This window comes from Manis pentadactyla, chromosome 11 (assembly GCF_030020395.1).
Source record: "Manis pentadactyla isolate mManPen7 chromosome 11, mManPen7.hap1, whole genome shotgun sequence".
Lineage (NCBI taxonomy): Eukaryota > Metazoa > Chordata > Mammalia > Pholidota > Manidae > Manis > Manis pentadactyla.
In genome coordinates, this window is record NC_080029.1 from 118,436,171 (window position 1) to 118,451,601 (window position 15,431).

The 15,431-nt window shown below is 38.1% G+C and overlaps 1 protein-coding gene across 11 annotated transcripts in view; it reads left to right on the forward strand.

Annotated features, from left to right (window-relative positions):
- The window catches only part of LRRC49 (leucine rich repeat containing 49), a 232,163-nt gene that overhangs the window by 12,014 nt on the left and 204,718 nt on the right, over positions 1-15,431 (forward strand). For 6 of the 11 annotated variants that reach the window (XR_008992662.1, XM_036907853.2, XM_036907849.2 and 3 more), the window contains 2 exons: positions 8,900-9,005; positions 14,130-14,333. Coding sequence is in view for 10 of the 11 variants with exons in the window: in XM_036907849.2 (XP_036763744.2) it covers positions 8,900-9,005; positions 14,130-14,333 (310 nt within the window). In the remaining variant the exon portion in view is untranslated. Of the gene's footprint in view, positions 1-8,390; positions 8,589-8,899; positions 9,006-14,129; positions 14,334-15,431 lie in introns of all 11 variants that reach the window. The other 5 variants (XM_036907850.2, XM_036907851.2, XM_036907846.2 and 2 more) reach the window with 4 other exon arrangements.

Here is a 15,431-nt window from a genome sequence, read left to right on the forward strand (position 1 = left end):
TCCACATACTGTATTATCCTGCCATCCATCATCTATCCATCCATCTGTCCATCCATCCACCCACCTATCTAGCCATCTTTCTATCCATCCACTTACCCATCCAGTTCAGTGCAGATTTTTACCAAATAAAAACCTTTATGACTTTAAACACATTGAGATCCTAATGATGAAAAAATTAATTCAGCATTTATTTTATTATATTATTTTAATTTTGGTATCATTAATCTACAATTACGTGAGGAACATTATGTTTACTAGACTCCCCCCATCACCAAGTCCCCCCCACATACCCCATTACAGTCACTGTCCATCAGCATAGTAAGATGCTGTAGAATCGCTACTTGTCTTCTGTGTTGTACAGCCTTCCCCATGCCTCCCACCCCACATTATACATGCTAATCATAATGCCCCCTTTCTTTCCCCCCCTTATCCCTCCCTTCCCAACCATCCTCCCCAGTCCCTTTCCCTTTGGTAATTGTTAGTCCATTCTTGGGTTCTGTGATTCTGCTGCTGTTCTGTTCCTTCAGTTTTTTCTTTGTTCTTACACTCCACATATGAGTGAAATCATTTGATACTTGTCTTTCTCCACGGGGCTTATTTCACTGAGCATAACCCTCTAGCTCCATCCATGTTGTTGCAAATGTTAGGATTTGTTTTCTTCTTATGGCTGAATAATATTCCATTGTGTATATGTACCACATCTTCCTTATCCATTCATCAACTGATGGACACTTAGGTTGCTTCCATTTCTTGGCTATTGTAAATAGTGCTGCGATAAACATAGAGGTGCATATGTCTTTTTCAAACTGGGCTCCTGTATTCTTAGGGTAAATTCGTAGGACTGGAATTCCTGGGTCAAATGGTATTTCTATTTTGAATTTTTTGAGGAACCTCCTCCATACTGTTTTCCACAATGGTTGAACTAATTTACATTCCCACCAGCAATGTAGCAGGGTTCCCCTTTCTCCACAACCTTGCCAATATTTTTTCTTGTTTGTCTTTTGGATTGTGGCGATCCTTACTGGTGTGAGGTGATATCTCATTGTGGTTTTAATTTGCATTTCTCTGATGATTACCGATGTGAAGCATATTTTCATGTGTCTGTTGGCCATCTGAATTTCTTCTTTGAGAACTGTCTGTTCAGCTCCTCTGCCCATTTTTTAATTGGATTATTTGCTTTTTGTTTGTTGAAGTGGGTGAGCTCTTTATATATTTTGGGTGTCAACCCTTTATTGAATCTGATTTATGAATATATTTTCCCATACTGTAGGATGCCTTTATGTTCTATTGGTGGTGTCCTTTGCTGTACAGAAGCTTTTCAGCTTGATATAGTCCCACTTGTTCATTTTTGCTTTTGTTTCCCTTGCCCAGGGAGATATGTTCATGAAGAAGTTGCTCGTGTTTTTGTCCAAGAGATTTTTGCCTATGTTTTTTTCTAAGAGTTTTATGGTTTCGTGACTTACATTCAAGTCTTTGATCCATTTTGAGTTTACTTTTGTATATGTGGTTAAACAATAATCTAGTTTCATTCTCTTGCATGTAGCTGTCCAGTTTTGCCAACACCAGCTGTTGAAGAGGCTGTCATTTCCCCATTGTATCTCCATGGCTCCTTTATCGTATATTAATTGACCATATACGTTTGGGTTAATATCTCGACTCTCTATTCTATTCTATTCTACTGGTCTGTGGGTCTGTTCTTGTGTCCGTACCAAATTGTCTTAATTACTGTGGCTTTGTAGTAGAGCTTGAAGTTGAGCAGCGAGATCCCCCCTGCTTTATTCTTCCTTCTCAGGATTGCTTTGGCTATTTGGGGTCTTTTGTGGTTCCATATGCATTTCAGAACTATTTGTTCCAGTTCATTGAAGAATGCTGTTGGTATTTTGATAGGGATTGCATTGAATCTCTAGATTGCTTTAGGCAGGATGGCCCTAGCCAAGAGCATGGTATGAGTTTCCATTTGTTAGTCTCCTCTTTAATTTCTCTTAAGAGTGTCTTGTAGTTTTCAGGGTATAGGTCTTTCACTTCCTTGGTTCGGTTTATTCCTAGGTATTTTATTCTTTTTGATGCAATTGTGAATGGAATTGTTTTCCTGATTTCTCTTTCTGCTAGCTCATAGTTAGTGTTTAGGAAAGCAACAGATTTCTGTGTGTTAATTTTGTATTCTGCAACTTTGCTGAATTCAGGTATTTGTTCTAGTAGTTTTGGAGTGAAGTCTTTAGGGTTTTTTATGTACAAGATCATGTCATTTGCAAATAGTGACAGTTTGACTTTTTCTTTACCTGCCTGGATGCCTTGTATTTTTTTGTTTTGTCTGATTGCCACGGCTAGGACTTCCAGTACTATGTTGAATAATGCTGGGGAGAGTGGGCATCCCTGTCTTGTTCCCGATCTTAGAGGAAAAGCTTCAGCTTCTCCCTGTTAAGTATGATGTTGGCTGTGGGTTTGTCATATATGGCCTTTATTTTGTTGGGGTACATGCCCTCTACCCATTTTTTTGATAGTTTTTATCATGAATGTATGTTGAATTTAGTCGAATGCATTTTCAGCATCTATGGAGATGATAATGTGGTTTTTGTCCTTCTTTTTGTTGATGTGGTGGATGATGTTGATGGATTTTCGAATGTTGTGGCATCCCTGAGATGAATCCCACTTGGTCATGGCATATGATCCTCTTGATCTATTTTTGAATTCGGTTTGCTAATATTTGTTGAGTATTTTTGCATCTATGTTCATCAGGGATATTGGTCTGTAATTTTCTTTTTTTTGATCGGGTCTTTGCCTGGTTTTGGTATTAGAGTGATGGTGGCTTCATAGAATGAGTTTGGAAGTATTCCGTCCTCTTCTATTTTTTGGAAAACTTTAAGGAGAATGGGTATTATGTCTTCTCTATATGTCTGATAAAATTCAGTGGTGAATCCATCTGGCCCGGGGGTTTTGTTCTTGGGTAGTTTTTGATTACTGATTCAATTTCGTTGCTGGAAATTGGTTTGTTTAGATTTTCTGTTTCTTTCTTGGTTAGTCTTGGAAGGTTGTATTTTTCTAGGAAGTTGTCCATTTGCTCTAGGTTTTGTAGCTTGTTAGCATATAGATTCTCATAGTATTCTCTAATAATTCTTTGTATTTCTGTGGGGTCTGTCATGATTTTTCCTTTCTCATTTCTGATTCTCTTTATGTGTGTAGATTCTCTTTTCCTCTTAATAAGTCTGGCCAGGTGCTTACCTATTTTGTTTATTTTCTCAAAGAACCACCTCTTGGTTTCATTGATTTTTCCTATTGTTTTATTCTTCTCAATTTTGTTTATTTCTTCTCTGATCTTGATTATGTCCCTCCTTCAGCTGCCTTTACACCTCATTTGTTCTTCTTTTTCCAGTTTCAATAATTGTGACGTTACACTATTCATTTGGGATTGTTCTTCCTTCTTTAAATAGCCCTGGATTGCTATATACTTTCCTCTTAGAACTGCCTTCGTTGCATCCCACAGAAGTTGGGGGTTTGTGCTGTTGTTGTCATTTGTCTCCATATATTGCTTGATGTCTATTTTAATTTGGTCATTGATCCATTAATTATTTAGGACCATGTTGTTAAGCCTCCATGTGTTTATGAGCCTTTTTGTTTTCTTTGTACAATTTATTTCTAGTTTTATACCCTTGTGGTCTGAGAAGTTGGTTGGTAGAATTTCAATCTTTTTGAATTTACTGAGGCTCTATTTGTGGCCTAGTATGTGGTCTATTCTGCAAAATGTTCCATGAGCACTTAAGAAGAATGTGTATCCTGCTGCTTTTGGGTGTAGAGTTCTGTAGATGTCTGTTAGGTATGTCTGTTCTAGTGTGTTGTTCAGTACCTCTGTGTCCTTACTTATTTTCTGTATGCTGGATCTGTCCTTGGGTGTGAGTGGTGTGTTGAAGTCTCCTAGAATGAGTGCATTGCATTCTATTTCCTCCTTTAATTCTGTTAGTATTTGTTTCACATATGTTGTTGCTCCTGTATTGGGTACATATATATTTATAATGGTTATATCCTTTTGTTGGTCTGACCCTGTTATCATTACATAATGTCGTTCTTTATCTCTTGTTACTTTCTTTCTTTTGAAGTCTATTTTGTCTGATGCTAGTACTGCAACACCTGCTTTTTTCTCCCTATTATTTGCATGAAATATCTTTTTCCATCCCTTGACTTTTAGTCTGTGTATGTCTTTGGGTTTGAGGTGAGTCTCTTGTAAGCAGCATATAGATGGGTCTTGCTTTTTTATCCTTTCTATTACTCTGTGTCTTTTGATTGGTGCATTCAGTCCATTTACACTTAGGGTGATTATTGAAAGATATGTACTTATTGCCATTGCAGGCTTTAGATTCGTGGTTACGAAAGGTTCAAGGGTAGCTTCTTTACTGTCTACCTATCCTGTCTAACTTAACTCGCTTATTAAGTTATTATAAACACAGTGTGATGATTCTTTATTTCTCTCCCTTCTTATTCTTCCTCCTCCATTCTTTATATGTTAGGTGTTTTATTCTGTACTCTTTTGTGTTTCCTTTGACTGCTTTTGTGAAAAGCTGATTTTATTTTTTTTGCCTTTAGGTAGTATTTGGTTGGTCTGCTTTCTTTGGTGTGATTTTATTTTCTCTGGTGACATCTATTTAGCCTTAGGAGTGCTTCCATCTAGAGCAGTTCCTTTAAAATATCCTGTAGCGGTGGTTTGTGGGAGGCAAATTCCCTCAACTTTTGCTTGTCTGGGAATTGTTTAATCCCTCCTTCATATTTATATTATAATCATGCTGGATACAGTAGTCTTGGTTCAAGGCCCTTCTGTTTCATTGCATTAAATATATCATGCCATTCTTTTCTGGCCAGTAAGGTTTCTGTTGAGAAGTTTGATGATAGCCTGATGGATTTTCCTTTGTAGGTGACTTTTTTTCTCTGTCTGGCTGCTTTTAATATTCTGTCCTTGTCTTTGATCTTTGCCATTTTAATTATTATATGTCTTGGTGTTCTCCTCCTTGATCCCTTGTATTGGGAGTTCTGTGGGCTTCTATGGTCTGAGAGACTATTTCCTCCCCCAGTTTGGGGAAGTTTTCAGCAATTATTTCTTCAAAGACACTTTCTGTCCCTTTTTCTCTCTTCTTCTTCTTCTGGTACTCCTGTAACGCGAATATTGTTCTGTTTGGATTGGTCTCAGAGTTCTCTTAATATTCTTTCATTCCTGGAGATCCTTTTGTCTCTCTCTGTCTCAGCTTCTCTGTGTTCCTGTTCTCTGATTTCTACTTCATTAACGGCCTCTTGCACCTCATCCAGTCTGCCCTTAAGTCCTTCCAGAGATTGTTTTATTTCAGTATTCTCCCTCCTAACCTAATCATTCAGCTCTTGCATATTTCTCTGCAGATCCATCAGCATGGTTATGACCTTATTTTGAATTCTTTTTCAGGAAGATTGGTTATATCTGCTTCTCCTGGTCCTCTCTCACGGGTTGTCTGGGTAATTCTGGACTGGACCAAATTCTTCTGCCTTTTCATGGCGATAGAGGTAGCTGTAGGCAGGTGGCGCATGTGTCAGCTGGGAGAACAAAGTCCCTTCCTGCTTGCTGGTCGCCCTTCCCCTCCTTGCTGCCTGTTTTGGTCACCCTGACACCAGGAGCAGTGTCCAGGTTAATCCCCTGAGCTGCCATGGGCGGGGCAGCCCGGAGCCCTGCGGGGAGAGGCAAGTAGGTGCCCCGGGTGTGCTCTCCTGTGACAATGGTGCCCCTTCATGTCCTGCTCCGGTTTCCTCTGCCTGCGCCAGGCGGCTGCCTCCTGGGAGGAGACTCTGGGCGGCTGCTGTGGGCGTGGCCGCTCTCAGGCGGCTCGGCTGCTGTAGTGTCGCCGCGCGGGAGGGGGAGTGAATGGCAGGCTGTTTATCCCTGTGAGGGGCTTCAGAGCTGTGCTGCCTCCCAGGGGGCTGGGGCGTCCAGAGCTCCTCAGGATTCCCAGCTGCTGGGCTGTGTGTGCTGGGACGCTTCCGTCCAGCTGTGGGGTCCCTGTCCCTTTAAGACTTTCAAAAAGCACTCGCTTTTCTTTTGTCCCAGGGGCACCGGCTGTGGGACCGGCTCGCAGGTTTTACTTTTCCGTTTCCCTAACATCCATCACACCATGCAGTGTGTGTCTGTGCTCCCCATGTGGATCAGTAGGGCTGGTTATTTAGCAGTCCTGGGCTCCCACTCCTTCCCCACTTTGACTCTTTTCCTCCCACCGGTGGGCTGGGGTTGGGGGAGCACTCGGGTCCCGCTGGGCCGTGGCTTGTGTCTTACCCCCTTCGTGAGATGTAGATATGGCCTGGCTGTTGTACTGTATCCTCTGGTCTCTGTTTTAGGAATAGTTGTATTTGTTGTATTTTCAAAAATATATATGGTTTTGGGAGGAGATTTCTGATGCCCTACTCATGCTGCCATCTTGGCTCCTCCCTAAAAGGGATCTCATTCAGCATTTTTATACTAAAATACAAGAATTTGTGATTTTTTTTTTAACAGAAATAATACAAACAAAATAGTTTCTAGTTAACTCTTACTAAATTAGAAAATTAATTAATTAATATACTGATTGCCTGCTGAATTTAGATTCTACCAAGAATGTAAAGCATGTAAAATGAGGTCCATTTCTTGAAGTTATAAATTTAATTGGAAAGACAGTCTGATAAACTAAAGAGTGTTATATGTAATGAACAGTAATGGGAAATGTTTCAATTAAAATTTTCCATGTAGTAATGCAGTTTATATGTGGGGTAAAACACTCCAAATATGTATGTAGGTTTGGATACACACACACACACACACACACATATATATACACATATATATGTGAGTGTTTATATATCCACATAAATATGTGGATATTTCAACTGCAGATCAGTCTGGTTCCCAGTCATTCGGAGGATCTTATTTGTGGATTTTAAGTCATTTCTACCTAATTCTTCTCATCTCTTGCTATTTGTATCATGATTGTACATCACCATGATTGTGATAGTAAGCTCATTGTGCGGATTGTGGTTATGACTTCTGTGTGTAATGAGAGCTGAAAAGTGTGAGGATAGAATTTTTTATTCACTGAGTGTAAATGAAATTTTCTCTTTGATTATTGCATCTATATTTCAAGTCTTATAAAGTTTAAATTTGCATCTTAAATTGAGAATTGGCCTGAAGCCTTTACAAATAATTTAAAAAATATAATTCTGATGCTGAGAAGAGAAATCAAGGTTGTCTATCATTTGGGTTTTTCCTTTATCATTTTTAGCTGACCATCTAATCCTTAGTCTGTTAATGCTTAGGCTAGGTTTCATTTGTTTTCTTTTTGTTTTTTGATTTCCAATCAGTGTACTAAATCACGGTTGCTTGGGTATTCTGCAAAAAGCTGGTCATGTTGCAAGACCGGTTCATTGGTGGTTATGATGTCAGTTCTGAATGCTTGTACTCTAGAACATCATTATTATTTGTCTGGATATTCCATAATAATCATAAAAATGGACTAAGAACACTGATGATTTTGTTGAAGAAGCTAGGTGTATGAAACTTGAGCATGTACTTTGCTGACCTGGAGTAGCTAGCCAATACCAGTGCTTTACAGCTCCTTAACATGTCTACATGGGACTTGATTTTAGGACTTTTACCTGCTGACTTTCCAAAGAGTATGTTGGTTTCCTAGATTTGGTTTTATCTTTTCACCAATTTTTGGTCAGTTTCAGCAGCAGAATTCTGGGGTAACCTGAGGTTCTGTTCTACTGCTAATCACTCCTCTCACCATCAGTTGCTCCTTTGGGGAAATTTTCTCTTTATAGAAGAGAATATACAATCCTCCATGTAAGGATGAACTGGCCAGTAGGTTTCCTCTAGTATTCAAAGTGTCTCTTTTGATCCATTTCTCAAACTTTACCTCATTTCTGAAACTTCCAGCCTCCCTTCTTGATCATCTTAAATCTGCTAGGTCTTTAGAATGTATCTTACTTTCCAGCTCCCCCAAACTCATTTGTCTTCTTTAAGTGAAGAATAACCAGACACACTTATATGTGAATATATAAGTAGGTATTATTTTTTTGTTGTTCATTTTGTCCACATTCTTTATAGTTAATTAATTTCATAGTATTTTCATACTAGATTGAAAATGGCTCAATGGTAGGGACCACATCTAACTAGTAACCTATAAACCCCATAAGGGAGTCATATACCCTGTAGACCTTAGCTGTGAGTATACAAGATTTAGTGACATCCACTTTGGTCTCTGCAATATTCTCTACTAATAGTAGCTGATTATACAAAGAAAAAGTGATGATGTGAGGTTTACATTTGCTATCCAAAACTACTTTCTTTGTATTTTCCTGTAGCAAAGTCATGTATTGTGTAGCTTTGTGATTAACTTTTTGATATTTTGAAGGAGATGGAAGAGTAATAAGTCCTTCACCTTGTAATAAAGCATCATGCTTCTCATCCACTCCAAACGTGACAGAACTGTGTGGGCTGGAAATGAAAACTACCATGAGCTCCTTATCAGCATTTGGAGATTCTTCCATTCAGACATCTTCAAAGTCCAGAATCCGGCAGGGCTGTCGTAGTGCTGGCCCAAGTGTATCTGGTAATGAGGGACTATCATCTCAGTTACAAGAGAGTTAAAGTTCAAAGTTAGGAGTCAGCTTTAGGAAGAGATAAAGATAGCACTAAGAGGCAAGAGAAAATTATTTGGCACATATAGAACACACAGTTTAGGTTTGAGGAGGAAAGGAACAAACTCAAATTTTGTAATTAATTTCAAATACGGAGAGTTATAGAAATTTTACTTCCCAGAAAAGATATTTGTAGGTGCTAAAGTTCTCCAAATATAAGGTGACCTGAGTTTCAAGATTTTAAAGGTTTTTGTTAATCAAATCATTTCTGTATCATTTTCAGTAGGTGATCACATTAATTTGGCGAGCTCATCAATGCCATCATTTCCTATTCTCCAGCGTTCTTCTGAAGAGAAAATTCTGTACTCAGACAGGTTGACCCTACAAAGGTGAGGACAATTTATTTGATTTTTTTTTGACTGATTAATGACATAGACATGGTACAAAATTTGCAAGGCACAAAATTCTCTCTCCCTTCTCTTATTCTCTAGCTATCTAACTGTTACCAATTTTTTGTTTATCCTTTGAGGAGTCTGGGGAGGAATTTTATATCTATATAATGTAAAGGAGTTTGACAATGTTCTGAAGGCGTACTACAGCAATTCTAAAATACGGCATTGATGAAAATGGATTTTGTAAGGTAGAAAGAGCTTACAACATAGCCCTCACATGGGCTTTTGAGCCCTGCTCTAGTTGAGTTCCCTGTTACTCGTTGGCCTCCCGCCCCCCCAGTCTCTCCTTCCCTCACTCTGGCACATCTACACCTGCCTCCTTGCTGCCCCTCGAGTACACCGAGCATGCTTACACCTCAGGGCTCTGCACTTGTTCCCTCTGCCTTGAATGCTCTTCCTTTGCATAACTGTAGGTTCATTCCCTTGCCTCCTTCAGGTCTTTACTCAAATGTCATCATCTCAGTGTTGACTGGCCCTGGCCACCCTCTCCAAAGCTGCAGCCCCTTCTACCCTGACATTACCCAGCCCTCTTCTCTGCTTTTTTCTTCTTAGCACTTAGCACCCTCTAACATATTAAGTATTTTACTTACCAAGTTTGTTCTTTGTCTCCACCTATTAGAATATAAGCTCCACCAACACTGGAGTTTTGTTCAGTTCTGTATCCCTAGCACCTAGAACAGAGCCTGGGACATAAAAGGCTCTCAGAAATTTTCGAATGAATATATTTAGATCTTGATTCTCATCTTTAAATGTCAGTAGGTATCTGCAATAGAGTGGTGGATGAAAGATCCCAAACCTACCTTCATGCTATCACCAGCAAAGAAACCGTCTCTGCAGTGCATACCTTTACCTTAGTAGTGGATATGTAACAACAAACTTTTAAACAGATTTATTAGCTTAGCAGTGCACTCCTGACAGCAAATTGTCATGGACTACTTGTGTTCTGAGTTAGGAGAAAGCTCCTTGAAGGATGCAACATGTCGTTTTGCAGGCAGAGTAACATTTGAGGGCAGTAACTCTCATGACATCTTTGCAGTATTGTGTTTTGAGTGTTTTAGATGAACTGGAAGCTGGGGGTACCGGTAAGTTTGACTATGAGAAACCGAGGAAGACAGAAGCAGGAAAGGTGAGACAATTTAAGTTTTTTGCTAAGATGATGCACAAAGATACAAAATTTAAACTAGAATATGGGCATATCTCATTTATTGCACTTCACTGTGTTGTTCTTCACAGATGTTGCATTTTTTTACAAATTGAAGGTTGGTGGCAATCCTTCTGAACAAGTCTGTTGGTGTCTTTTTTGCAGTAGTAGTTGCTCACTTCATGTCTCTGTCACTTTTTGGTAACTGTTGCAAAATTTTTAAAGTTTTCATTATTATTATATTTGTTATAATGATCTATGATCAGTGATCTTTTTTGTTGCTTTTATAATTGTTAGGAGATCCTAGAACCATGTCCATATAAGACAGTGAATTTAATTGACAAATGTGTGTGTCCTGACTGCCCTACTGGCTGGCTGTTCCCCCGTCTCACTTCCTCTTCTCGGGCCTCCCTATTCCCTGAGACACAACAGTATTGAAATGAATAATCCTTCAGTGCCTCTGAGTGTTCAAGTGAAAGAAAGAGTCACATGTCTCTCATTTTAAATCAAAAGCTAAAAATGATTAAGCTTAGTGAGGAAGGCATATCTAAAGTGCAAATAGGCTGAAAGCCAAACAGCCGTGTTGTGAATGCAAAGGAAGAGTTCTTGATGGAAATTAAAAGTGCTACTCTAGTGAACACATGAATGATAAAAAAGAGAAACAGTCTTATTGCTGATATGGAGAAAGCTTTAGTGGTCTGAATAGAAGATCAAATCAGCCACAATAGTACCTTAAATCAAAGAGCAAGTCCCTGACTCTTCAAATATATGAAAGCTGAAAGAGGTGAGGAAGCTACAGAACAGTATGAGGCTAGTAGAGGTTGGTTCATGAGGTTGAAGGAAAGAAACCATCTCCATAATATAGTAAGTACAAGGTGAAACAGCAAGTACTGATTTAGAAGCTCAGTAAATTATCCAGAAGGTCTCGCTAAAATAATGAAATGGCTACCCTAAACAATAGGTTTTCATTTTAAGTGAAACAGCCCTATACTGGAAGAAGATGCCATCTAGGGCTTTCTATCCTAGAGAGAAGGAGTCAGTGCCTGGCTTCAAAGCTTCAAAGGACAGGCTGACTATCTTGTTGTGGGCTTATGCAGCTTGTGACTTTATGTTGAAGCCAGTGATCATTTGCCATTCTGAAAATTCTAGGACCCTTAAAAATTATATGAAATCTATTCTTCCTGTGCTCTGCAAATGGAACAACAAAGCCCGGATTGACAGCCCATGTGTGTACAACATGGTTTACTAAATATTTAAGCCCATTCTTGAGACTTACTTTAAAAAAAAAAAAGAGATTCCTTTCAAAACATTACTGCTCATTAACAATGCACCTGGTCACCCAAGAGCTCTGATGGAGTTATACAATGAGATTAATGTTTTCATGCCTGCTAACATAGCATCCATTCCACAGTCTATGGACAAGGAATCATTTGGACTTTCAGACCTTACTATTTAAGATACACAATTTGCAAGACTATAGCTGCCATAAATAGTGATTCCTCTGATGGTTCTGGGCAAAATAAGTTGAAAACCTTCTGGAAAGGATTTACCATTCTGGATGCTATTAAGAACATTTGTGACTGATGAAAGTAGGTCAAAGTATCAACACTAACAGGAATTTGGAAGAAGTTGATTCTGTCCCTCATGGATGACTTTGAGCGTTTCAAGACTTCAGGGGAGGAAGTAACTACAGATGTGGTTGAGATAGCAGGAGAACTAGAATGAGAGTGGGAGCCTGAGGATGTTACTGAATTACTGCAATCTCATAATAAAACTTCAGCGGATAAGGAGTTGCTTCTTATGGATGAGCAAAGAAAGTTGTTTCCTGAGATGGACTCTACTCTGGTGAAGACGCTGTGAAGATTCTTGGAATGACAACAAGGGATGTAGAATATTCTGTAAATATTCTGTTAACTTAGTTGATAAAGCACTGGCAGGGTTTGAGAGGTTCGACTCCAATTTTGAAAGAAATTCTGTGGGTAAAGTGCTATCATATAGCATTACATGCTCCATAGAAATTGTTGATGAAAAAAGAGTCAATTAATATGGCAAACTTCATTGTCTTATTTTAAGAAATTGCCACAGGTTCCCTAACCCTCAGTAATCCCCACCCTGATCAGTCAGCAGCCATCAACATCAAGGCAAGACCCTCCACTAGCAAAAAGATTACGACTCACTGGAAGCTCAGATGATGGTTAGCACTTTTTAGCAATAAAGTATTTTTAAATTAAGGTATGTACCTTAACTTTTTTTAGACATCAAAACATTTTTTTAGAAATAGTTTTTTAAGACATAATACTAGCACACACTTAATAGATTGCAGTGCAGTATAAACATGATTTTTATATGCACTGGGAAACCAAAAAATTCATTTGACTTGCTTTATTGAAATATTCATTTTATTGTGGTAGTCTGGAACTAAACTCTCAATGTCTCCAAGGTATGCCTGTACTTACAATTTATTCATTTATAATTTTTTTTTCTGAGAGGGTATCTCTCATATTTATTGATCCAATGGTTGTTAACAACAACAAAATTCTGTACAGGGGACTCAATGCACAATCATTAATCCACCCCAAGCCTAATTCTCAACAGTCTCCAATCTTCTGAAGCACAACGAACAAGTTCTTACATGGTGAACAAGTTCTTACATAGTGAATAAGTCCTTACATGGTGAACAGTGCAAGGGCAGTCATCACAGAAACTTTCGGTTTTGATCATGCATCATATTCATTTATAATTTATAAAACAAAAATACCAAAAGTGGTGATACAATTGAATTCATGAAATGATTTCTAAATACTGAGCACACATTAAAAGAATTAAACTATTACCTAATATTTTTACTTTTGTTCTATTTTAAACCAATTTGTTCAGGGCCTGTATCTTTCAACATCATATTTTTGTCAACCATTAACATTCAGTTACCCTGGTGCTAATCATTCTTTTTTCTCTTTATGAGGAGGATTCCAGTGACTTCCACAGTTTCACTGATGCTTGTAGCATTCTTATTTTATTTAAAGGTTACATTAACTTGATTTTAACTAAAAGGACATATTTCGAATATATTTTCCTATTACAGTTCACACTGATCAGTAGAGCTACATTTTCCTTGACAACTGTGTTAAAAATAGTAGAATCACTCTTATCTGGCCATTTTACTAAACTAGTAGAATTCTTAAATTACCCTGCATATTTAATTCACATGTAATACATTATTATTACTTTTGGTATATAGAGGATTACTGTATTAAATACAGCTAAAGTATGTATTATTAAGGTTTCATCCTCCCCTATAGCATTCTCAATTTCTGCAGAGCTCAGAGTTAGTGTTGAACATGTAGGCGTACACTTAAAATCTAAGCCTCTGAGGAAAGGTAAGGACCACCTTACCATGAATGGATTTCAGGATTAAATTATCTTATCTTAGTGAACTTTAGATTGTTCTTCCTAAGATACCATCCAGCTCAAGAGTCTATGAGTCTATGAGAGATTTTTTATTTCTTTTCTGATGACTTACTTGCCTGGGCAGTCTTTATGTCAATGGGTTGATGGCTAAGGCATTTTTGTGATTAGCTGACATAGTTATTTGAATTGTGTCCATTTCTATTGCAGAAGGCAGTTAGTTACATTGAGTGTTTTCTGATAGTAAGTCAGTTTTATCAAATAAATGATACTGGAGATTTTTTAATACAAGGAGAAGTTAAATGTAATGATTACCCTTATCAAAGTATACTGGCTTTTGTATGAGTGATTTACAGTTAGATCTGGGACTGTTTGTTCATGGAGGCAAAAATTAGTTCTATAGATCTTTTTCTCCTCACAGCATGGAAACACAAAGATATTAATACTATTAACAATATTTGTAAGAGAAGGCAGGCTGCCAAATCAGAACTTTAACTTTTTTTAATGTTTTCTAGGCAAAAGCTGACTGTGTGTCCGATCATCGATGGGGAAGAACACCTTCGTTTGTTGAACTTTCAACACAATTTTATAACTCGGATCCAAAATATTTCTAATCTACAGAGGCTAATATTCTTGGATTTATATGATAACCAGATTGAAGAAATTAGTGGGCTTTCTACTTTGAGATCCCTCCGTGTCCTTCTGTTGGGGAAAAACAGGTAATCCCTTTGCAGATAAGTTTATGTTTGTTAGACTTAGGACTAATGTTTATATTGTTATAGTTAGAACTATAGTTTAGATGGCAACTCAGAATTGACATACTTAAGAAACTAAGGGACTAAATTTTTTGAAAGATTATTTGAATGAATTAAGATTCAGACATTTGTTTTATGAAATTTGGTCTGACAATTAGTTAAAATTTACTGATGGTGTATTTTGTTATTTCCATTGTGTTCCAGTGCCATACATTTTATGGCATAAGCAGAAGACTGGCTTTGACTTTATGTTTTCTTAGGCTGTATTGAAGTGTGTGTATTCACTTTAGGCTTATGTGTTTGTTTCACTTGTGATTCTTCCCATTGCTTGACTAAGGGTAGACATTTGATACTTGGTGATTATCAAACTGCAGATGATTCCTATTCAGGTGGTATTTTCAGTATGTATTAACGTTATATCCTGTATGAACTCTCCTAATTCTTGTCTACGGCTCTGTTACGTAGTGCAGCTACACAATTCCCGACTAATTTCCCTGAGGCTTGTTCTTGACCTTTCTCTCCATTCTGCTTTACTGGGTAGCTTTTGTAGTGCTCACAAAAAGGACCATTTAGCAAACTCTAAAAATGATTTTTAGATTATAAAATGATGAACTTTAGATAGGGTGTTATACCTCAGCTTGGTTCCCTCCCCCCTCTTTTTCTTCCCCCACAGCACAGATCTTAAATTATCTCTTCATTCTCACTAGCCAATGGTAAAATTAAATACTTTTTTCCAAGATCTTGTCTCAGAGTTCTAGGCTCTTGTCTGTTCTGTGGCTTCTCGAAAGTTCCCATCACTGTAGTTAATCACCTTACAGTTGGTTCAAACATTAAATTAAGCATTACGGTAGCACGAGGAAATCTGGGAGAATTATAGGATCATGCAGTATTAGAGCCTGAGAGAACCTCCGAGATTAGCTCTCTGATTTTATAGATGAAGAAATGGGGATGTAAAGTGACCTTTGCAAGGTCAGATATGTACGAACTACGTGTAGCAGGACTCTGCTACCAGAGCAGCTCAGAGAGTGAAGTGGGGACCAAAAAGCTCCTCCTGCATGTGAG